Consider the following 25,836-nt stretch of genomic DNA (forward strand, 5'->3'; position numbering starts at 1 on the left):
ATATAAGTATGTATCCCATCTAACATTTTTCAATTTTATTTGTTCTTTACAGTAACAGTTATTTTAGATGTGCATATGGACATAACCACCGTGGACGCGATGACGTAAACGCATGCCATCATCAGTAAGTATATCACAGTAATGTTTTTACGCCCCAAACGACCATTTTGAAAACAACAAAAAGTTTCCGCCCGAACCAAAACAAATAAAAATTACTTTAGTACTGTTGTCAAATCCGGTATAATAATCATACTGGCAACTGCTTATGGAGAAAAAAAAACCCAATATCCTACTACACATCATACTTGTAGTTATACATTCTAAAGCTTTTAAATGTGGCATCTATTTTGCATTGACAAGTTAAAGTTCAAAGCAGAACAAAATTCAAAACCTCAATAAGCGTTTAATTATTACCTTAGTAACGAGAGTGAACACGAGAAACTAACATTGATACCCCTATATGGATCCACCACTGACCAACCGGTTTTTTATGAAGAACTTTTAAATATCATAGCGGACTTTGGAAAAACATAATTTTCGATTCTGCTTTAGACTGTCATAACTATAAATATATAAATAACCCGAATGCTAGGAATACATTTTTAGATCGAATGAAGAGTTTGGATTAATAGATACAAATATAGAACTAAACCCTAATACCTAAAGATAAACATGGCATAGAAAAAAAATCTACCAAAACAAGCCAGATTAGACTACATCTTAATATCAGACAGTTAACTACCAAGTCTATCACCATCAAGAATTGAACCAGGTTATTGCTCAGGTCATTTTTTTCTGTCATACATTTAACTTTTTCGCTGACTTCAAACAAGGAAAGGAAGGTTTATTGAAAATCAACAACTCCTTATTATTTGATTTGGAATATATAGCAATCATTTATTCTACAATAAAAAACATAAAAACTACAGTATGATATTCCAGTGTATAACATTAAAAACACTACTGATGGAAATTAGGGGTAACACAATTTCGTATTCTAGTCATATTAAGGGGGGAAATGAAAGGGAAAAAATAAATGAAATAATTTCTTTTTAGAAAACTCAGGGCCTGATAACAGTGTTAAATGAACTGGAAACTAAAAAGAAAGAGAAAATAGGAAAATATAAAAATACAGAAAATATGATACGTTCCAGGGAAAAATGGATCGGGAAGGTGGAAAAACCTACCAAATACTTTTTTGGATTAGAATCAAGAAACTACACCAGTAAAATAATTGCAAGATTAAGCAAAGAAGATGGTACAACAATATCAATACAAAAAGAAATTTTAAAGGAAAATGAAAATTATTACAGAACTTTATACAACGGAAACCGATTATTGAGATTGTTTTACTTGAACTACTTCTAGAATCTTACGATACCTGAATCTGCTGCTTATGAATAATTAAATATCATTAAATAAATTAAGGAATATACTTTCAAAAATGAAAAACAATAAAAGTCCTAGTTCTTACAGTTTCACAGTTAGATTCTTAAAACTACTTAGGTCAGTTTATTTTAAGATCATTAAATTAAAGTTATAGAACATCAGAATTTTTTCTTGCATCCAAAAAAGGTAATAAAACCCGTAATAAATTAACTAATTAGTGACCAATGACTCTTCTAAATGCTATCAATAAATTATCATCTGGTACAATAGCTGGAAGATTTAAAACTGTCATAAGTCAATCAATAATTAACAACTAAACTGGCTTCATCCCTAGCAGAGACATATGTGAAACACATACGTTAATTTATGGCATCATTCATGATACAGAATACAACAACTTACTTGGACTTGTACTTCTAATTGACTTTGAAGAAAACTTTCGACTCTGTGTCTTGGAACTTCATCTCTAAAACTCTGAACTTGTTTTGTTTAAAATGTTGGCCCTAATCTTATTAAATGAATAAAGCTTTCTCAAAACGAAACAGTCAGCACTGAACATAGGGGTGAACTGGTTGTCGTCAAGGCGACCCTAATTCTTCTTAAATCTTAATATTATGTTCAGAAATTTTGTCAATAATTTAAAGAAATAATAATGATATCAAATGAATATCTGTTAGTGAAAAGAAAAAGCTGTTATCGCAATTTGCTGACGACACCGTCTGTTATTTTGTTATTTTAGACGGTTCAAAAAAATCTTTAGAAGTAACACTAAATACTTTCACTTTCTTTGCAAATAACTCTGGTTTAAAAACGAACTTCTCCAAGACCCGGAAGTATGGATTGGCAGTAAAAAGTACAGTGAAAATACCTACTCTACTAATTCGACCTAAACTTCTTTACAGTGCATGAAATACGATGTAGATGTAGAGTTTTGCCAAAAAAAAACAAACAAAAAAAAAACTAATAAAATAAAATTAAAACAATTTAAAAGCTTAATTTAATACATTTTTCCCAGTGAAATATCAAAAATTATTCATTCTATAAAAGTGATATTTTTCACTAGTGAAAAATATCACTTTTACTGATTTGACCAATCAAATCAATGATTAGAAAATACCAAAATAATTGACCAATCAGAAAACCCGACATATATGTCAGCACCTGGACAGGGGAAACTTTTTTGTTTACAAATTATCGCTGTAGTCCTAGTCAGCATACGGGGTAGGGTTTTCGCTGATAAAAAATGTAATAAAATGTAATAAACAGAATATCTAACAGTGTCTTCAGTAATACCGAATATATTTCACTCGTGTGGCTAATATTTTGATATTTTTCACTCATGCTGCGCACTCGTGAAAAATATCAAAATATTAGCCCCACTCGTGAAATATATTTGGTATTACTGATGACACTGTTAGATATCCTCTATATATACTTTACAGTGAATGAAATACGATGTAGATCTCCACAAAATTACTAAACTGAATTTTGACAAAAAACAAAAAATGAATTAAATAAAATTAAAATAATTTAAAAACTTAATACATATGTCGAATAGAAGAACACGTACACCCATTGGTAAAATAGTTGTTATAAACTCTTTAATAATGCATGTATCACAGATTAATCATTTGTTCCTATTTCTTGTTAACCCTAGCAATGTATACATATAAAAAAAATCAAAAATTTATTGTATAAATATCTGTGTAAGGATAAACCTGATTACGTTAAAAGGAGCTTTACTAATTAAAATCTATATAAAGGGGAGACTAAATAATTAAACATTTAAAAATCATTCATTAATGTCTGAAGTGTGATTTAAATCAATGTATTAAACAAAAATCAACAAATATTCAATTCAGAAAAAAACCCAATGTATTACCTAACATACTATAACTTTTTACATTATTACTTTGAAATAAAAGGAACTCAGGAAATATATAAGACATTAAGTAGAAATGAACTGAGATTACCGCTGAACAAAAATGGAACCAATTTTCAAATATATGTATCTCCCTTCAATATCACGACAAACTAAAAATTTAAATGGCTATAATACAGAATACATTACATAACACTAATTACAAATTCATTTTTATTCAAAATTTGAAAATTAAACAATAACTTCTGTTCCTCCTGCAAAAACCACCCTGAAACAATAACACACATATTATAGGACTGTGACAATGTATCTGATCTAATAGAAACCTTATAATGAATATTATATAAAAAAAAACTCAGGTTAAGATATGATAAACAGGAATTCTTATTTGGTAAACACCTAAATAAATAATTGAAATTTAATTAAGATAATTTGATTTTATTAAAGCAATACATTAACAATGATAAATGTTTAAGATTAAAACTTAATAGTCTCAGAAATCATGTTCAATTTGAATTAAAAGCACATACAACACTTTTATTACAATGGTTTGAATTCTAACAATCTTCTCGCCAAGGACACTGTATTATGAAAAATTATCTTTTCCCTTTTACTTATGGGTTATATTCATTCTCCTTTTATATATGGCGATTAAATATTCACTCCTCAGTTTATTAAAATAAGATATTGCTGCTATCGGATTACACAGGGTATGTTCCGTTTAAGATATTTTTGTGTTGTTTTTGTTTAAGTTCAATATATGTCCGCTTTCTTTTGATGTTTTTTCTGTGCTTAAATGCAAAACCTTATTTTTTTCTTTTGTAAATGCTATTTTATTTTGCTTTAATTTGTTTTGGGAAATTTTTTAATGATTTATTTTTGTTTTGTTTTTGTCTGTCTTTGTTTTTCTATGTTTTGCTGTATGTGCTTGTTTATTTGTTCGTTTTTTGTCTATAGTTAAACGATGAGCCATAATTAAAATATAGAATACCCTTATAAAATAGAACAGCTTATTTATTTTTTTGTTAATCAGTAGTTGTAGTTACATAAACATCAATGTTTTGATTATATTTAGGTACAATATATATTGCATGTCTATAAATCTATGATATATTGTTTGTCTTATGTGTTTTTGATGTATTGTGTGTCTTGTGTAATTAACTTTGATTGAAAATGAATACAAAATGAATTTAAAAAAAGCAATAGTGAACATGCATGATCAATATTGAATATCAACAAACCCTTTACTCGATTTGGGTACATAAATGCTCTTTGATAATGCATATTAATCTTTGTGATTTCCAGTAAAGAAGAAATGGCTAAGATTGAGGCACGTACGTAAGTACATATTTTTGATCTCTTTTATTGAAATGGCTAGATACATTCTATCATATACAACGAACACATCAAATCATGTAAAGTTTAGGTAAAAGAACATGATTTTTTGTAAAATATTTCATAATTCGCAATCTTAATAGGTATCTTGGTGGCATATATTTCGACATTGAAATGAAAGATCAAAGCTCTTCGGGGGCAAAAACCACAGAACAGGTCCAATTTATTCATCAAACATTCAATAGCATTTAATTTTTAACTGTCTTTTAGGAAAATGATCTATCGGTGTTATAATGGCATAAACATAGATCCATTGAGGACTTGGAAGAGTGACATAACTAGCGGGTATATTTTAACTACCCTTATTTTCCAATATTGGAACAAAGGGGGTAAAGGTCATTAGAAATAGTGAAGATCAATTTAATAAAAAAACAATCATAATAGTTTTGATAATTTCGGAGTTTCTTTGTACTCAATCGGAACTCCTCGGTTGTTATTCCGTGGTTACATACGATGAGTTCCGGGTGTTGTGTGTGATGTGATTGTTTATATGTATATATACCGTGTGCAATCCTCTTAAGTTGACTCGGTGCTCTAAAAAATCCAATAAGAAATATTCAAATAAAATAATATCAAATTGTTAATAAACTAAAAACTAAAAATATGGAGATATATCTCGCACATATGTCACAGGGGCTCGGTTTCGGTTACTGCCATTCTTCCAATATGTGTTCAAGTAAACTCCTATCAAATATTAATAATAGTTTGCATACCATATGGTCCAATACACTTTAAGTCCTTATTTTGTGTAACACGTTTACTTTTTATAATTCCTCAAACTCCACTCCAATCGGGAGACACATAACAAATATCCCATTGCTTTTATAACGAACGTTCCGCTTAAATTCTAAGTCATTTTGAATCAGTATCAATCATGCATGATTTTAGATGAGTGTGGCCTACTTTGGATGGGTTTCGAGTGCTGATCTAGGATTACACAATTTTGTGTTGTTTTTGTTTAGGTACTATATATGTCTGTACATTATTTTGATGTTTTTTTTTCTGTACATAAATACAATCTTTTTCTTTTGTAAGTGTGTTATTTCTGTTTGTTTTGTGTTTTGTGTTTTTTGTTTGTTTTTATTTTGTTGTTTTGTCTCTCTTTTTTATGTTATGGTGTGTGTTTCCATGTTTTAATTATATTCAAGTACAATGTATATTTCATGTTTATATATCAATGATGTATTGCGTTTCTTTTGTGGTTTTGATATTGTATATATTGTGTAAATAACTTTGAAAATGTATAAAAATGAATAAAAACACAAGATTGAACATGTATAATCAATATTGAATACGCAAATAACAAACCCTTTACTCGATTTTGATACATATATGCTCTTTGATAATGCATATTAATCTTTGTGATTTCCAGTAAAGAAGAAATGGCTAAGACTAAGGCACGTGCGTAAGTACATATTTTTGATCTCTTTTATTGAAATGGCTAGATACATTCTATCATATACAACGAACACATCAAATCATGTAAAGTTTAGGTAAAAGAACATGATTTTTTGTAAAATATTTCATAATTCGCAATCTTAATAGGTATCTTGGTGGCATATATTTCGACATTGAAAATGAAAGATCAAAGCTCTTCGGGGGCAAAAACCACAGAACAGGTCCAATTTATTCATCAAACATTCAATAGCATTTAATTTTAACTGTCTTTTAGGAAAATGATCTATCGGTGTTATAATGGCATAAACATAGATCCATTGAGGACTTGGAAGAGTGACATAACTAGCGGGTATATTTTAACTACCCTTATTTTCCAATATTGGAACAAAGGGGGTAAAGGTCATTAGAAATAGTGAAGATCAATTTAATAAAAAACAATCATAATAGTTTTGATAATTTCGGAGTTTCTTTGTACTCAATCGGAACTCCTCGGTTGTTATTCCGTGGTTACATACGATGAGTTCCGGGTGTTGTGTGTGATGTGATTGTTTATATGTATATATACCGTGTGCAATCCTCTTAAGTTGACTCGGTGCTCTAAAAAATCCAATAAGAAATATTCAAATAAAATAATATCAAATTGTTAATAAACTAAAAACTAAAAATATGGAGATATATCTCGCACATATGTCACAGGGGCTCGGTTTCGGTTACTGCCATTCTTCCAATATGTGTTCAAGTAAACTCCTATCAAATATTAATAATAGTTTGCATACCATATGGTCCAATACACTTTAAGTCCTTATTTTGTGTAACACGTTTACTTTTTATAATTCCTCAAACTCCACTCCAATCGGGAGACACATAACAAATATCCCATTGCTTTTATAACGAACGTTCCGCTTAAATTCTAAGTCATTTTGAATCAGTATCAATCATGCATGATTTTAGATGAGTGTGGCCTACTTTGGATGGGTTTCGAGTGCTGATCTAGGATTACACAATTTTGTGTTGTTTTTGATTAGGTACTATATATGTCTGTACATTATTTTGATGTTTTTTTTCTGTACATAAATACAATCTTTTTCTTTTGTAAGTGTGTTATTTCTGTTTTTTTTGTGTTTTGTGTTTTTTTTGTTTTATTTTGTTGTTTTGTCTCTCTTTTTTATGTTATTGTGTGAGTTTCCATGTTTTAATTATATTCAAGTACAATGTATATTTCATGTTTATATATCAATGATGTATTGCATTTCTTTTGTGGTTTTGATATTGTATTTATTGTGTAAATAACTTTGAAAATGTATAAAAATGAATAAAAACACAAGATTGAACATGTATGATCAATATTGAATACGCAAATAACAAACCCTTTACTCGATTTTGATACATATATGCTCTTTGATAATGCATATTAATCTTTGTGATTCCCAGTAAAGAAGAAATGGCTAAGACTGAGGCGAATGCGTAAGTATTTTGTATGATCGTTTTTATTGAAATAATTAGATACATTCTATCATATATAGTGAACATTTAAAAATATGTTAAGTTAAGGGTAAGGTACATGAGTTTTTGTAAAATATGTCATAATTCGCAACCTTAATAGATATCTTTGGGGCTTGTATTTCGACATTGGAAATGAAAGATCAAAGCTCTTCGCGGACAAAAACCATAGAACGGGTCGAATTTATTTTTGTAAACATTCATAGCTATGAAGTATTTAATTGTCTTTAAGGAAGATGATCTATCGTTGTTATAAAATTCCCATTGCTTTTAAGAGTATTTATATTATCAACATGGACAAATCGTTAAAAAATATTAATGGTCCCAGCTTAATGTGAAATTATTACTTTATTACGTACGAAATGTTTCACTTAATTTGACTTCAAAACGGATGCAATTTGTAAAATAAGCATAATATTTTCATCGAGCAATTCTAGTGTCAATTTCCTGGTAAAAAGATGTTTTAAATGTTCCCATTGCAAATCAAATGCATTAACGTGGGGTCATTTTACTTTTCAGCATACATATGCTTAATGAAACAAAGTAAGTACGTGCATACGTAATTTTCATTACTTTTTCCTCAAAAGGAATTGATTATTTTTGTATTAATTAAAAAAATATATGTTGTAAATAAATGATTATGGTTGCATATCTTTTATTCTTGAAACAGTTGCATAGGTCTAGTAGATTGGGTGCGAACGATATCACATCAGAGAGTAATGTTCGTGTTGATAATTTAGATATATTTTTTAGCTGTTCCTCGATTATAATTACGCTTCAATATCATCAGAGAACTATAAGTATGATATTAAACTCGTGCTTGAGTAAGTAAGATAAAGATAATTTCTATTTCTGGTCAAACAAGTTGGGTATGAACAAAATACTTATATGAAAAGTATATATATCTGACATCCTGCAGTCCTTTTAAAGTGAAACATCCGACGATCACTGTATCATTGAAACGTTCTGTTAGAACATTGATGTGTTGCAGTGATGTTACCAGGTAGGCTATACGTGCTGCAGATAGTGAGTTTAAGTTTAGTAAAACTATCCTCCTCAGTATCATGGAATGTTATCCACACCAAGATTAGCTTATCATTTACTCTTGTCGAGTATTTAGGGGCGAAATAAACCAACTGCGGACACATGTGGTTAATATCCATCTTAACTCACCACCCGGTTTGGACGTTTAATTAGTATGAGTAAATAACTAATTATTGTCCGAAGGGATTATCATCACGAACTATATTCTATATGATATCGTTGGCACCCTATCTACTAGATTTATGCAAATTTTCATTGTTACAGTTATAGCTAAGTGAGGGTGAAAATCCAAACATCGTTAGTAAATTATTTACAAACAAGTAAAATGTATTTTTGTTTTCTATTTCAGGGAGAAGAGTAAATTATGATGTACCTGTTATTCCATATACCAACAGGTGATTATGAAATGATTTTCTTCATGAAGATTCTTTTGATGATAACTATTTAAATTCTAATAATATCTATTATTATATCATCATTCATGTGGTATTATCAATGCTAAACATGTAATTTAAACCAAAATATCATCATAATCACTGTGGAAATACATATGTAATCTAGCATTCACAATATTTAAATCAAAACAGCAGTATAATCTCTGGAACTAATCTAACATCCCTTTACTTAAACCAAACAACAGACTAATCTCTTTGATACCCATTGATATAAGAAGAAGATTGAAACTTGGTGTTACGTCTTGTGCCTGTGGTCAGTAAATTTCTTTTCCGACTAATGTTTTATTACAATAACACTGTCAAAACGATAATTGAATTGATGTTTATTCAGGTCCTTGTGTTAATTATGTGGTATTATATCAACTAACTATGCTCCGTTGTGTTGTTTCAGTAACGTTGACGAGATATTTGAATGTAAAATCTATAAATGCCATCCAGATTCTAATTACTAGGTGGATAGCATTTCATTTACTGAGGTTTATGGATCAACTGTGTGCATGTACCCAATTGTTTAAGCGTATCCCGTATATCTAAGCACTAATATTTAAAACTTTAGTAATCTTATGATGACATATTTGCCAAGGTAAAATTTATTGATAATAATCATAATTTGACAGCCATACATCCATATTATTATACCCCATGTTTATAACAATACCTGTGATTAGCCGAAACGCAACACGTGGAAGGGGGACAAAACATCATATCTCCCTGAGGCGCGTGAGCCAGGGAGACAAATATCTTATCTCCCTGGACTGCGTGCCCCAATGACGATCCCCACATTCTGTTGCGAGGAGTTGTCTCCCTTCCAGTTATTTACAAATGGCAGACGAACAGAAACTCAAACGTTTTCGTGCAGTCAAGAAGCAGAAATAGATAAAAATTCTGCAAAATAATATTGCTCAGAACACGAAAATATCAACAAATGTACACGCCAACTGTTTCCAAGAAGCTGTCAATAACACCTTAACTTGGAATCGTATCAATTGAGCGTCCGGCATCACAGGGGTTTGTGTTAAAAAAGTGATATTTCATATCTTCAGTTTATTTTTGAGTATAATCATTACTAATTTTGTTTCGGTATAATACACAATTTATGGCCCATGGATGCAGGTTAATATGAAGGTTTGTTTACCCTCAGGTCTCATATTTACCTCGGACAAGTCCTAGGGAAATATGATACCTGCGGGTAAACAAACCTTCATATTAACCTGCATCCAGGGTCATACATGTATAGTGTTCTTTTAATGCAGATATATCATTATGCAGGTACAACTGTCTGAAGGCTGTACGGGGATCCAGGCGATGAGTGAAAACAGACAAAAGACATATAATCATATGAATGACTGATTAAGTAATGAGTATACAACCTATTCAAGTGCATTTGTAAAATGTAAAACACACCAATATTCATATAATTTGGTCAAAAATATAAAGCTTGACGCGTTTTTTTTTTTTTTATCTATAATCATCATTGCTTACAATTATTACCACAAAAGTTTGCTATGAAATAAATATATCTTATCTTAATTCTGCATATCGTGTTTTTCTTTCGTCTTTTTTTCTCTTTTTTTGACTGATGTGTTACAAAGCAGAAGAAAAACACTGTCCATTATTTGTTCATTATTGTTAAAAAAATTGTATACCAAACAAAAAGGTGAAAATAAATTGACGATGTCGCGAGTGCTGTCTGTAACACCGATAACGGGTATCTTCGATAAACACAAATAATGAAAGTTGTAATGGTTTTGTCCAGTTTTATGAAAGATAGCTTCCCACTTATTTACGCTCAGTTTTTGTTCCTGTGCAAAAAGCAGATTGTTTTTATTTTCCTGGATTGTCGCAGTTATGAGCATTGTTTTAATATCTTTGTAAAGTTACTCACAGTAAGTAAACAAATGAAAGGACTTTATCTCGGATTTAACAGGTTCCCAACTTACTTACGCCTACACGGTGTTTCAGGTCAAGATAACACCATATATGAAAGTAAACAAACAATCAAGTGATAAATGATAAACCGTGATGTATGAAGTATCCTTATCTTTGAACTTATGTTTCCGACCAAGTTTCTTATACAATAGTGAGGCCATTATAATTGCATTCCCGTCTTAAAAGTTTCTAATGAACTGTCAAATTTGTAAGGAGCTGCAATAATACAAGAAAATATATATATATATTTTATTATTTTTTTTACCAATTTTTGTTTTAACTTACATCGAAAACGAAAACATGTGTACACATGTTATGGTCATAGGTTCAACGACTATTGTCCACTACATATACGTACATGTAGACATATATAGAACACATGAGATATCTTGTTCACTTTGTTCAGTCGATTTAACAGCACCCGGAGACTTATATATATTTAATTCTGTTTTTTTTAAATGCAAAAACAAAAAACGAAAAGCGACGATGACAATAAAATTCGGTACATCCTTGTACCTATATTTTACAGATGTCAATTTGATTTTTCAGTTACCACCGCGTCCTGCCCGGGGTTTCTTTCCTTTGCACAAAGTACGTTTTAGTGTATAGTAAACACGTAGTTACACTGTGTACGTTTCCGTACTTATTTCGTGTGATTTGTCGGATACGAAATATACACGTGTACATTGTGCGTTTGGATGTATCGTGTTTGTCAAGTGATTGTTTGTTAACTTCCAAATATAATGTTTTGTCGACCTCAAACGCCAAGTAGGTGGTGTAATACGGGAAATACATAAATCAGGGAAAAATATCTTCATTTAATCACTAATATAACAAGTTACTTTACATATTTATTCACGCAACGCTTATAACCTAGAGAATCTGAGAAAATACAAGTAAACACACACATAAAGCACAAATATTTTACGGGAAAGAAGATATAAGCGGGAAGACGCGAGCTCCCGGCTCTAAACATCAGTTATCTAGATACATTTTATGACATAGAAGTGAATTAACTCTAACTACCTTTAGACTACAATAACTTTTGGGATTTTTTTTTCGACTCGAAGGAAATGCATTGTTTTGGGGATTTGGAATAGATGCTTCACCGACCATCATCACTTTTATATGTGATAATATATGTATACCGTTCATATTCACAATAAAATGTTTATTTGGATGTTTGCCTTTTGATAACTTAGTCACACTCGACCTTTTCAACTCCAAAAAGGACATTTCGACTTTCAACGAGACCGAGTACAAGTGAATAGAAACAAAATCTGACAGGATGTATCGTACAATGAAGGCATTGAATGCATATGTATGACATTTATATAGGTATTTAAAAACGATTGTGTATATAAATCATGTACATGTATATATATTGCTTTTTGTTTGACATCTTCATGGTAGAATAAGAACTTGCACTTTGACAATTAACCAAAAATCAGGAAACACATCAGCACATGTATATAATTAATGTTTCTTTGTTTTCATGATAAATACTCTTATGTGATTGGTCGAAAAATTCTTTTCATTCTTCTATGAAAGAATTCCGAGGATGGCACGAAAAATGTGACGTCACAATACGACAATTGGCGTTTTGTTTTGATTTGAGAAAAAGAATCTTATTTAAAACCAGTAAAATTGTACACATCAGCAAATCACGTGCCAATGAGAACAAACACCACATTGATATGGGCGGTACAAACAATGTATAAAGATATCGAACATGCTTGTCTAGAACATGAGGTTTACGTGTTATCATAAATAAATAACATGATGACATCTTCTCGTGATACAGTGACATCAGCTCTGCTCTGACAAATCGATAAAACATGTCAAGTGTTTATGAAGTAAAATACATCCGGTCAAAACAATGGCCCCATTATCTGCGAAAGAAACTATGGTACATAACGGCATGATCATTTTTGTGGATTATTCCTGATTCACATGACTTACATGGAACTTGCATTTTAAGCATAACTTCCTATATTAGCAGGTAGCTTCACAAATTACCCATGGCTAGCGATTTTACATTCTAATAATTGGTACTTAAGATACTTCTGTTCCATTGCTCTGGAGTAGTGGTTTAGATGATGGTAAATTATGGCTCAGTTTGCTATTTAAGGTAGCTGGCTCATCAATTTTGAAATAACTAACTTGTTTTCGTTTGTACTTTTTAATGTCCGTATGGATGGCTAGTATCCATAAATGATGAAAAAAAACATGTCATTGAGCTTATTTTTTCCTAGCGCCAGTTAAAAGCGTCTCCTTGACAACCACCCTGGCAAAAAATTGCACAGATATTTAGCATACTGAGATAACCAGTCGGTCATTAAAGACGAAGAAAAATGAATGGAATGATACTTTAATTTTTCTTGTTGATACATTTTTGTATCCATATGTATGTCTAATGTAAGTTAATGAACAAAATACAATAAAACAAAGATGTAATGTTTATTCTAGTCTCGATCAAAATACTGTTTCCGTGACAACAACTGTTCTAAATATATAATTATACAGCAAAATCAAATTAAACATGATAGGAAATAATGAAGGAATAACAAACTTTTCTCCGTTCAGGTTTTTTTGCACCATAATAGATATCTTGTATCAATAAATGAACAAAAAACCATAGGTCATTGAGCTTATTTTTTTTCACCAGGCTGAGTTTAAAAAGTGTCGTGTCTCCTTGACAACGGGCCCTAAAATACCAGAATAGATGTACAGCGAAATAAGATACATACTCGCTAACTAAACATAATAAAAACATAATGAAATAATAACTAACATTTTTCATTGGTGTTTTTCTGTGACCTATGGATATCTTGTATCAACAAATGAACAAAAAACTATAGGTCATTGAGCTTATTTTTTTCGCCAGGCTTAGTTTAAAAAGTGTCTTCTTGACAACGGGCTCTACAATACCAGAATATATGTACAGCGAAATCAGATACATAATCGCTAACTAAACATAATCAAAAATAATGAAATAATATCTAACTTTGTTTTCATTGGTGTTTTTTGTGCACCTATGGATATCTTGTATCAATAAATGAACAAAAAACCATAGGTCATTACGTGATTAAACCCATGTTGCTCACAAACCGAAAATTTCAAAAAACATCTACAGATCCGTGTACGTTCGCAGTTTCGATTTTAGCGTAGCGTTTCCGTAGCACTTCCGTACCATTTCCGTAGTATTACCGAAGCATTTTCGTACCATTTCCGTAGCATTACCGTAGCACTTCCGTAGCGTTTGGCGTTTAAGACGGAACTGCAAACGTACACGGGTCTGACTATATTAATTTAAAGACTTATTATTCACCGAGAAGATATGCCGACAACGGGTTTTTTTAACGATGCGCAGGCGCATTCAAAAACGGCCGAGCGAGCTACCTTAAATAAATCTTATGTTATGACGCAACATGGCATAATGATAAAAGCAGCCGATAAAGGATAAAAAGTAAACATATTACGATAGTCCATCTTTGAACCAAATTCCGACCCTATATCACATTAAGCGTTAAGTATAAACAGTTATGCCGTGAAGTATGCAGACTTGTAAAATGTTGGCTGAATTACATTTGCTCTTTGCGAAATGATTCAGAGATCGAAACAACTAAATTTCAAAGTAAAGTGTCATTAGGTAAATTGGACAGTGCATGGATTTTCTTTGTTATGTAATTATGTGACAAATTCAAGATCGAGTAATTGTACAACGTACCAAGGGCTTTAAAAAATACAACTCGACATAGTTTTTTTTTATAATCATAGATTATGGCTTAAGTGTTCGGCCAATAGTTGCTACAATTATGAATACGAAGATTATTCTAGATATCTGCCATTCTTAATATAAAAATGTTTCGCCTTAGTTCTGTATTACTGCGACATTTATAATTTTTGAAGTTGTGACCTTGAATCATTTCATTATTATCAGATGTGAATAACTACGAGATGACTCTTATATTTAAGATATTGTTAATTATTTTGAAAACTGTAATTGTCTCCTCTCATCCTGCTGTACTTCAATGTGGGGAGTTTAATTTTCCTGAGTTTTTCGTTGATTGAATGGTTGTTCATTCGCGGAAGGAGCTTTGTAGCTTTTCTTTGAACGTTTTCGACAACTTTTCATACAACGTTTTCATACAACTTGCTGAATAAAGACTCCTTCATATATGTAAAAGGCCTTCTTATTATACCTTTATTGATGTTAGGTTGAAAATCAAATTCATCATCTACCGAAAATCCCTGGTCCTTTGCAATACCTGTAATTTCAAGGGTAATTGATTTTCCGTCTGAAATTTTCAGATAATTTTGGAGGCTATTTAAATATGATTGAAGCACATCTGTATCTTCTTCGCATTGCGATATAACTTTGTGACATCAACACAAAGAGTATAGGATGGTATTGTGTTATTTATTATACCATTGATGTAAATTACAAACAGAAGTTGTCTTGGTACGCAACCTCGAGAAATTCCAATTAGTACGTCATTGTCGGAATACACCCATCATATATTTTTGTGTTGTACGACAGTGAGGGAAAACAGCTATACTTTAGAATATTAGCACGTGCGTCAAACAGTTAAAAGGCGAACAGATTTGGGACATTGTTGATACCGTTTCACTTGAATATGCTTATTTTTGATGACTGTTGCCACAGGGGCTTGGCACGATTTTCCAAATGATAGTCTATATATATATGTATATAGTATCAAGGGTAGTAACTACAAAGAGGGGGAAGACGGACGTATTTAAAAAAAAAATAATTTGTCGTATTCTGCGGGTCAAAAATCTTAGTGACACATACATTACCTTAAAGATAAATGTTTTATTTTTCCAATGAGTGTTCGATGAACAAAATTGGCCAAGTATTATCCAAGTTATGACCTGACGAATTCGGAAATAGATGCTGAAATGGCTAGGTCGGAATCTCCCTGTCCGGTTGAATAGTCGCCTCGCCTCTAATGGGTACCGTCAGCAAAAAGAACCGCCATCTTTCCCTAACCTTTCGTGTTTATGTCGTTACAGTGGTCGTACAACCAAGAAGCGTTCCGAATGAAGGGAAAGATGGCGGTTCTTTTTGCTGACGGTAAGCTCGGTGATGTAATATGGAATTGGCTACGGCACATGACGGATAACATAAACAACCGACATCCTATATTGACATAGTTATGGTTACTGTATACCGCTGCAAGCGTCGATTTTTCGATTTCTGAATGGTTATTGAGGTACCCATTAGAGGCGAGGCGACTATTCAACCGGACAGGGAGATTCCGACCTAGCCATTTCAGCATCTATTTCCGAATTCGTCAGGTCATATCTTGGATAATACTTGGCCAATTTTGTTCATCGAACACTCATTGGAAAAATAAAACATTTATCTTTAAGGTAATGTATGTGTCACTAAGATTTTTGACCCGCAGAATACGACAAATTATTTTTTTTTTAAATACGTTCGTCTTCCCCCTCTTTGTAGTTACTACCCTTGATACTATATACATATATATATGGACTATCATTTGGAAAATCGTGCCAAGCCCCTGTGACTGTTGCAGGATAAAATGAATACATGGTCAGTGTCTTAAAATATAAGCTGTATTTTTGGCTCAGGACAGAAAGACAAAAATGGCTCGCCGAGGCTCTCCACTTTTGTCTTTCTTTACCCTCGCAAAAATACAGCATATATTTTAAGACACTGAGCATGTATTCTATATTTCTCTAACGCCATCACGAAATTCGTGTTAATGATACCCACTTGCTCTCCGTTGTCAAACGTATGTGTCAATTCATCCAGAACAAGCAGCACCCGAAGAGATGTAGATCTACCGAGCAGGTAACCAAATTGACTATCACTTAATTAGTCATTTACCATTTTTTTTTCACATTGTTTTTGACTGCGATACTTGTTAAACTAACGAGACAAAAATTCTTTGGCTCAGATTTCACCTTTTTTGTGCAAAGCTAAAATATTTGCTCTCTTCAAAATTTTGACAACCTGCTTCTATTCAGTGATTTGTAGAGGTTGAGCGATAGTTCAGACATCAAGAATTTCTGTAAAAGCTTTAGAATACATGCCATCTGGCCCGCACGACTGGTTTCCATCCAGCTCTAAAACATAATTCCGAAATGCTCTTCGTTAAGACTTATTTCATCAAAAGGTCGATATACGGTTTTCGCGCGAAATATAGGTTTTTCGCATGGCGGTTCTTTTTTTAAAACACCGGTAAATAAATTAACCAGCATATCTACCTTTTCCACATCATTCGTAACCATTTATGTTTGGTCAGTTCCTGTAGATATTCCATCTCTTACTTTCCGTTTCTCGTTTATCTATTCCAGATAAACACTGAGAAATTTCATGTTTCTTAAATGAAAATCAAATTCTGCGTTTTTTGTTTTTATTAAACCTCAGCTATCGAACAACCCTTTCTTATGCGAACACAAGACATAACACGTCAACATAACTTCACCAAGTGACTAAACACGTCGCAAAAGAGCAAAATGTCAGGTGACTAAACACATCGGAAAGGAGCAACATGTCAGTTGACTAAATACGTCATGAAGATCAACATGTCAGGTGACTAAATACGTCGTAAAAGATCAACATGTTAGGTGACTAAATACGTCGTAAAAGATCAACATCTCAGGTGACTAAATACATCGTAAAAGATCAACAGGTCAGGTGACTAAATACGTCATGAAGATCAACATGTCAGGTGACTAAATACGTCATGAAGATCAACATGTCAAGTGACTTAATACGTCGTAAAAGATCAACATGTTAGGTGACTAAATACGTCGTAAAAGATCAACATGTCAGGTGACTAAATACGTCGTAAAGATCAACATGTCAGGTGACTAAATACGTCGTAAATATCAACATGTCAGGTGACTAAATACGTCGTAAAAGATCAACATGTCAGGTGACTAAATACGTCGTAAAGATCAACATGTCAGGTGACTTAAAACGTCGTAAAAGATCAACATGTCAGGTGACTAAAAACTTCCTAAAGATCAACATGTCAGGTGACTAAATACGTCGTAAAAGATCAACATGTCAGGTGACTAAATACGTCGTAAAAATCAACATGTCAGGTGACTAAATACGTCGTAAAGATCAACATGTCATATGACTAAATACGTTCTAAAAGATCAACATGTACGGACACTAAACAGTTCTTAAAAGAGCAACATGTCAGGTGAGGGAAAATTAATGCAGATTTTTGCCAGCAATTTAAAACACGCTTCCTTATGTAAATATTTGCTGATGGTGGCGTTGGCCTACAAATAGAAGCATATAATCTACTTGCATTAGTCGCTGTGTTACTGTATTTTACCTGTGTGCAGATGACATTTCGAAGAAGACTATTTTGTAGAACTGTTATCATAAAATCCTGGTCATTGTTTGAATTTGTGAAATGCTTTTCTATAATCCCTTTAGCAATCGTTTGAACTAAGTTTGAAATTAAATATATCCTTATAACCATCTATATAAAGGGAAAGTCAGAGTTTCATAAAAAAAATCGAGACAAAAATTTCAATCAATTTACTGCTATTCTGTACTGTAGTACAATCTACAGCAGTTCCTTGAAAGTTCGTGTCATCGTAATCTAATATGTATGTTTAGTTAGAAACGATACCAGAGTTATCTCCCTTTACTACACCTCATTCTTTACTAAAGAGATTAAATACATTTCAATTTGTTTACTAAACATGATCAATAAGACTACCGGGAATACCAGTTCAGTGTTATTATATGTGGATTGGTCAAGTACATTACGCAAACCAAAGCAGCAGTACAATCTCTATATGACTAATAAAATATGCAGACCATTTAAACAAAACAGCATTGGACGGAGTAACTTTGATAAACTTATAACTGTATTGCCTTCTAATGACCCACAGAGTCTGCTTGACATGTGCTTTTTATTAAAGAGTCAACGTAACTGGGGAAGAATGAATAGGCTATAGATAATAATATAGTAGAGTTTGTTTCCCACCATTATTTTCTCTTGATCATTCGTTTGGATGAAAGTACGCAAAACTAGTGTGTATATCTCTTATTAAAATAAATTCTACCAATTCTTTTATGGGAGTATTGGGAGACCAATGAAATACATTTTATTCAGAATATCGAATAATGGCGGGACGAAGTATGATGAGTTCTACCTTTTGCTGACTTTGGTGTGGAATTCTAACTAAATCGGCCGGAATGAATTTTCCTTAGAACATAATGTAAAAAAATGGCACTCTATGTTAGCTATACAATTTTCAAGAGTAAATTCCAAAAGATAATGCTGAAGAAATGACATTAATAATTTTGCTTGCTGAATACATTTCCTAGTCAAATAGTCTGATAGAAAGCCACGACATAAGGGTAGAACTATAGACATAAGCTATTCCTGATATATTTTATTAACAGTATATTCCTTATATAGTTAATTAATTTAATGGATTTGAAATAAGAATACCAATTATTATAATAATCTACGATAATCATAGAACCCAAGATATTTCAACGTTAAAGCGCAAGTTCTGCCTTTAACGAAGACACCAAAGAAAATTATTTAATGAGTTCCAGCAATACTAACTTTCCGCTCTCTTTTGTATTTCTAATTGGAAAATCATGATGGAATTGTATCGTTATTACATTCCCAAGGATATTCAAAATTCCTTATTGGTAAATAAGTTGATATTGGAAAATCATGATGGAATTGTATCTTTTAACATTCCCGAGAATATTCAAAATTCCTTATTGGTAAACAGATAACGCATTACAAAATAAGAGAATGTTGAACTCAAAAATAACTCGAAAGACAAAGTCGTTTTTAGCAATGGTTAATACAAGGATAACAAGACCATTTTATCCGAAAGGGCAATTGTCTTCTGCTCCGTTGACGACACCCGCAATACAGACCAAAACCAAGGTCAGGTGAAGTCAGCATTAAAATAATGATGGTGACAACGGAGTGTGATATGTTGTGAGCTTTATATTGAAGGATTTGAATTTTGCCAGACATATTGTATTATTTTCCAACATTATCGCTACTTCTCATGAATGTTCAGAAAGTCATCCACTCCATGTATGACGTCATCATAGGACTGAAAGGGGGTGCCAGATGGAGCGAGATCAGGTGATTAAGGCGTATGCTAAACCAACTTAACGCCACAATCGTGAAATGCAGTCATGGCAATGACGACTAGTGAACAGGACCATTTTCTTGAAGGAATAACACACCTTTGGTAAGCTTTCCGCGGCGCTTAAGTTTAATATTTTCCCGTAACTTCCTCAGAAGTGGAGCATAGTATTTGTCATTGATTTTTTGTCCTTTTTCAGATAATCTATCAGCAGAATAATATCTGCATCCCCGAAAACCGAAGTCATAACCTTCCAAGCTGATGAAACAGTCTGTGCCTTTGGCGGGGGAGAGGCAAGGTGCTTTCATCGTTTCGATTGTTGTTGAGCCTCTGGAGTAAAATGATTGACCCATATTTCATCAATAGTGACAAATTTCTTTAGAAAGTTGGCAGATTTTTTTTTAAAAAAAGGTTAATATTAGGACGCATCAGTGTGCACCTGGTTTGCTTCTGATCAACTATCCGAAGTCTCGGTACCGGTCGGGCCGAAAGCTTTCTCATTTTAAAAATTATCTGTCATAATGGAATGAACACTTTCCAGTAAAATGCCAACTCTACTGGCTATATATCTTTCTATGACTGTCTGTCGGTCATCACAATATCATGTACTTTATTGGCTATTTCTGTGGTTGCAGCATTGGCAGGCCTTTAAGGACGGGGGTCGTTCGCAAGGCTCTGTCAGCCGCGCTTAAATTCCGCCACCTACCTTTTCACTGTAGCATATGTAAGAGTATTACTTCCCAGTGTTGCTACCATATCATTGTTTTAATGAAAAACAGCAGTGGTATACACGACGATGTTGTAGTCAGGACATTACGGTATTGTCTCTTCTATACTATGTATACTATTAGCGTTGTGTTTTTAAGAATAGATTACAAGCTAAGTATTCCCCATTTCAAATATGCATGTTAAATGGCTATTTTATAAATCGCCTGTCTTACTTTTTTGTGGTGATTTGATGTCTGCTCACCAACTAAAGATTACGGTAGGTTCAAAATGTACGCCACTCATTCTTGCCATTCTTATATAAATATTCGCGAGGGATTTGATTTCGCGTTTGACTCTTCTCGCGAAAATAAATCCCACGCGAAATATAAGTGATTTGCAGTATTAATATGAATTTGGTAAAGTCTTCCTGAAGGAAGAGTCTGTTGCACAGGGTCAAAATAGTGATACATACAGTATCAGACGAAGAACTCTGTATCATATTTTGATTAATCCCGGATGAAACCTAGATTTGTATGTTACGTGTCATCGATGAAGGAACAGATTTTTACCCGCCTCGAACCCGAATTCTCCTTCTCATTGTATTTTTTCAATAGCCTCTATGCACACCTTTATTCCCTGTTCAAATAGAAAAACTCCCGATCAATGACGATGATTCGCCATCATCAGCTTATTGATGTTCTGTTAAAAGAACAGATTTCCTGTAGGTCGTTTACCCCTAAAATGCACAGAACACGTGTAGGTTGAATACATAGTGACATTGTGTAGGTGTGTATACTTCATTCGTGTAATTGTTTAATAGAGAGAATGTGGGTTTTGGTGTATCATAGATGTCGCGTGATTCACCGCTAACTTCCAATATACTGTTTTTCCAAATTGCTACGATACGTAGGTAATTTAATCGGGGACATACATAAATCAGAAAAAAAAATCTTCATTTAATTACTTACACAGTAAACTTAAGTCACAGATATGTTATCGTGCGAAATTCACAACTTAGACAATACACGATAGATAAGACAAATAATCAATATAAATCATGAATTTCCTATTTTCAAGCATCAGTTTTTACAGATTCCAACATAAAAGAGCGATAACTCGAAATACCTTCCGATAACAATTAGGTTTGAGATTGTTTAACTCGATAGAAATCAAACAAAATGAATTTACGAACATCACTTTTACATGCGATCACATATATATATATACCGTTCATATTCACAATACAGAGGCGAATCCGGAGTAACGACGTCAAACACAGACTCTTCACCTTCAACAAGAATAATCTTACTTCTGACAAGATTAAGGCTTGGAATGCACTTTTATATGGGTTCGTAAGCAGCATTCTATATAAAAAAAACTGTTCCATGGAATAGACTAGAGTAGCTGTATGGTTTTGCGTAAGTTTAAACACAGGCGTAGTAAGGTTAATATTTTTTTCTTTCAATGCTAACCAGAAGCGGCCACCTGTGGTTTATATAGCATTTACAAAAGTACTTTCATTTAAAGCGTAACAGTAAACATTAGAAAAGGACAGAATAACACAGATATACAAATACACCTTTCCCTCTCGTCCTGTTACAAAACAGACATTATCAGATCAGATCACACGAGTGCATAAACAAATATCACAATGATGACACCACTTAACTGTTAGATAGTGTGGACAGCTGTTATCAAAGGTTAGCTACGTGTACAGTTTTATATTTACATTCCTAATCTGGTTTGCTGATATGAACATACCAAGTGAAAACAACAAACATATGACCATGGATACACTATGAAACCCGTATGAAAACATTGTCTCTACCGCGCACCACGGGATATGTACACGTATATTTCACTGGGAGACACGAATGTCCTAGATTTTTCATTTACTAAACTGATATTTTGACAATTTCTACTATTCTATTAACTATAATTACTACATACCATAACCTAATACTAAGTCCTTTATATGGAATATAAACCATTATAACTTTTAATATATATTATAAAGTAGCCTTTATCACTGATAAATTAAGTAGTCCAATAGTCTTTTACAGATATACCCAGCTATAAGATACACTCCAAATTAATACAGATACTGTAAAGAGAGATGTTTTAGGAACCTGATAGCACCATGTAATCGATGATTATTGATAAAATACTACTTGTATTATAACATAGCTATTTATAATTAATTATATTACTATTTATACTTTGACTTATGATGACAGATGAGCTATTTGCAGACATATATTTTTGCTTATGATGCAATGAAATACAGTGTCACAATGCTAACTTGAAAAGTGTGAAATATCATTGTATTATCCTGTATACGTGTACCACTGTCACTGATTAATTGTCATTATCTGGTAAGCTATTGTGTTATCAAAGATAAAATAAACATAAAATGTTGTGATATATACGTCTATGATTATGTTCAATATAACAGTTTGTTCTCCATTTTTCTGAATAAATCCTTTAATTGATGAAATATTCATCAGCTTTTTGGGTAGTCCTTTTGATATCACTAAACGTATATGTTTTAATTTTCCATAATAAATTATCACAATGATGAAATGTTTCCCTAGTGTATCCTAATTATTTCAAGACCTGATATCCATCAATTAGGTAATTATATAAGACAGCTCCATGGATGAGCGCTCCAGGCCAGGGCTAGCCACTGAGCTTGGTGGTCAGGGATTACTGCTGTCCAGGTAAGGTAGTATACAGCTAGCAGTGCTGGTGTTGCTGCTTGATAAAATAGCCCGAGGCAAATCTGTCAAAATTAGTCCTTGTCCCAAGAAAACTAGTCATTTTCTCCAATTTTAGACACTGTCCAATATTTCTAGCACCGACCAGGAAAAATAGTCATCATTGAAGAATAATAGGACATATCACCCAGTTTTAGACAGTAAAGAGCGAATTAGAGAGTATTCATCTTTTTTTAGACATTGAGGGAAATAATAGACACTGAAAACAATATTTGTGCCTATCACAGAAGTTTTAGGTACATTTCACAAAATTAGGCTTGAAGGCAAAAAGCTAGTGTGTGAATTTCATAATTAGATATGTTTCTGAAAAAATAGACTATGCTGTGCTAAATTAGTGCTTATTTGGTAAAATTGGTGAAAATTTCAAAATTAGGAGAAAATATGAAAAAAAACTAGGACATTCGTGTCTCCCAGTGGTAGCTAGCTACTGGTTTTCATAGCCGAAATGAAAATTAAAAAGATCTACTCAATCCATAAATGTATATTTCTCTCTATATATGTAATACAATTGATGATTTAAATTCCTTTAATTTTTTCCTCCTAACTGATGATAATCTAAATCGACTTAGACAGAATCCAATCAAAAATAGTAATTACCTCTTTATACTGTTAACAGTCCAGTATTTAAAGTTTTTGTTATAAAGATATCGGCAGTATTTTGCTATTTATAGTTGATTATTCACATAAATTGAAATATATCTATTGTGTCCACACTGTTAATGTTGCAGAATCAACACGATAACATATCGGGTTGTCTCTTCCATGTGCTAACACACTACCAGGAAAAACGTATCGAAAGTTTTTATCAGAAATCAATTGATAATATATAATCACGATAAAACATGTAAAATGTTAAGTCCCATCAATATATCCTCGCACATCATAATTTGATAACACTATGAACATGTATCGCCAGAATATATCATGACGTCACAATGGAAAATATTGATGACAAATGATTTTAAAAATCGACTTAAACATTTTCTGTTAATCATGAGCTAAAATTGTTTCATTATGTATATCTTATTGACAGAACTTCTAGTTGATGTTTATTCTATTTGATTTTACGTGTATGGACATTTGTTATACTCATGTCATAAGTCAAATGTAAAATCGCTGGTGGTCCTTAACGTGAAATGATAACCAGTTTTTACCTGTGCGGGAAATATTTATAGCACACTCGTTCGACTACAAGTCAAAGACTCAGCATGGGCAATTGGTAAGTGATAACCATTTATATACTTTATACACAATATATGGTTGGTTTTGTAATTCACTATTTGCTAGCATTGACGCGTTTTAAATGTGAAGTAGACACCTAATAAGCCAATCTCCTGATCACATATCAAACTTTCATTAAATCCATGTCATCTTTTTTTTCTTTCATGTGTACATCCTCTTGTATCAGGAAAATGAGCTCACCTACATCATCATCTGCTGAATTTGTAATCATTATTATCACAATAAATGCAATAGTTCATTTAAATCTACACCGTCTCTCGGATGCAACCCATCTAGTTACAGATACGGGTACTTATTTACCCACATCCAAGTTTGGTTAAGGGCACATTGGCAGCCTCACTATTTGTCGGTATTCTAACTTCATTTTATAAAAAAGGACGCATCATTACCTCGGTAAATTTTGACGTGTATCTTTCATTATCCTGGATAAGAAGTCCAGTATAAATCTGCCAATGACTACCAACTCATCCCAATTACATACAGTATGAGGCAACGTTTGCTTAATGTTTTGTTTTTCTGTTTTCGTCTTTTTGTTTCAATTTTGTATAGATAAACAGCGCCCAATTTTCCAATTTGACGGGATTGATTCAATAAATACTATCAATCTAAAATAATGTGCTTATCATTTGGTTGGCCAATTCGACATACTTTGGCGAAATAACTACTGAAAACAATAATCTATACACTAATGTAAATTTGCTTCCTAATATGCAAAGTTATTTATACGTTTTTTTACAGTAATTCTAAATTTTATTATGGACCTGACCACTCCTCTCTTGATGAATGCCATACACAGTAAGTACATTTTGATAACCGGTATAGCCCCGTTGTTTCGCCGTAAGCTACTGATTTCAAAACAACAAAAAATTACTGCCCGAACCAAAACAATTTAAACTGTATTAATTTCGCTGTTTAACCCACATTTCTACATCAATTGGGTATAGTTATTCAACCGTCGTATCATTTTCAT

The 25,836-nt window shown here is 32.5% G+C and overlaps 1 protein-coding gene across 2 annotated transcripts in view; it reads left to right on the forward strand.

Moving 5' to 3' along the window:
* LOC117318696 overlaps positions 1 to 10,593 on the forward strand; it is a 33,677-nt gene extending 23,084 nt beyond the window's left edge. For both annotated transcript variants that reach the window (XM_033873653.1, XM_033873654.1), the window contains 7 exons: positions 53 to 124; positions 4,577 to 4,609; positions 6,039 to 6,071; positions 7,496 to 7,528; positions 8,084 to 8,107; positions 8,958 to 9,003; positions 10,333 to 10,593. In XM_033873653.1, coding sequence (XP_033729544.1) covers positions 53 to 124; positions 4,577 to 4,609; positions 6,039 to 6,071; positions 7,496 to 7,528; positions 8,084 to 8,107; positions 8,958 to 8,976 — 214 coding nt within the window. In that variant the 3' untranslated portion in view covers positions 8,977 to 9,003; positions 10,333 to 10,593. The remainder of the gene's footprint in view (positions 1 to 52; positions 125 to 4,576; positions 4,610 to 6,038; positions 6,072 to 7,495; positions 7,529 to 8,083; positions 8,108 to 8,957; positions 9,004 to 10,332) is intronic.
* The last annotated feature ends 15,243 nt before the right edge of the window (positions 10,594 to 25,836 follow it).

The sequence above is a fragment of the Pecten maximus genome, unplaced genomic scaffold (genome assembly GCF_902652985.1).
Source record: "Pecten maximus unplaced genomic scaffold, xPecMax1.1, whole genome shotgun sequence".
Lineage (NCBI taxonomy): Eukaryota > Metazoa > Mollusca > Bivalvia > Pectinida > Pectinidae > Pecten > Pecten maximus.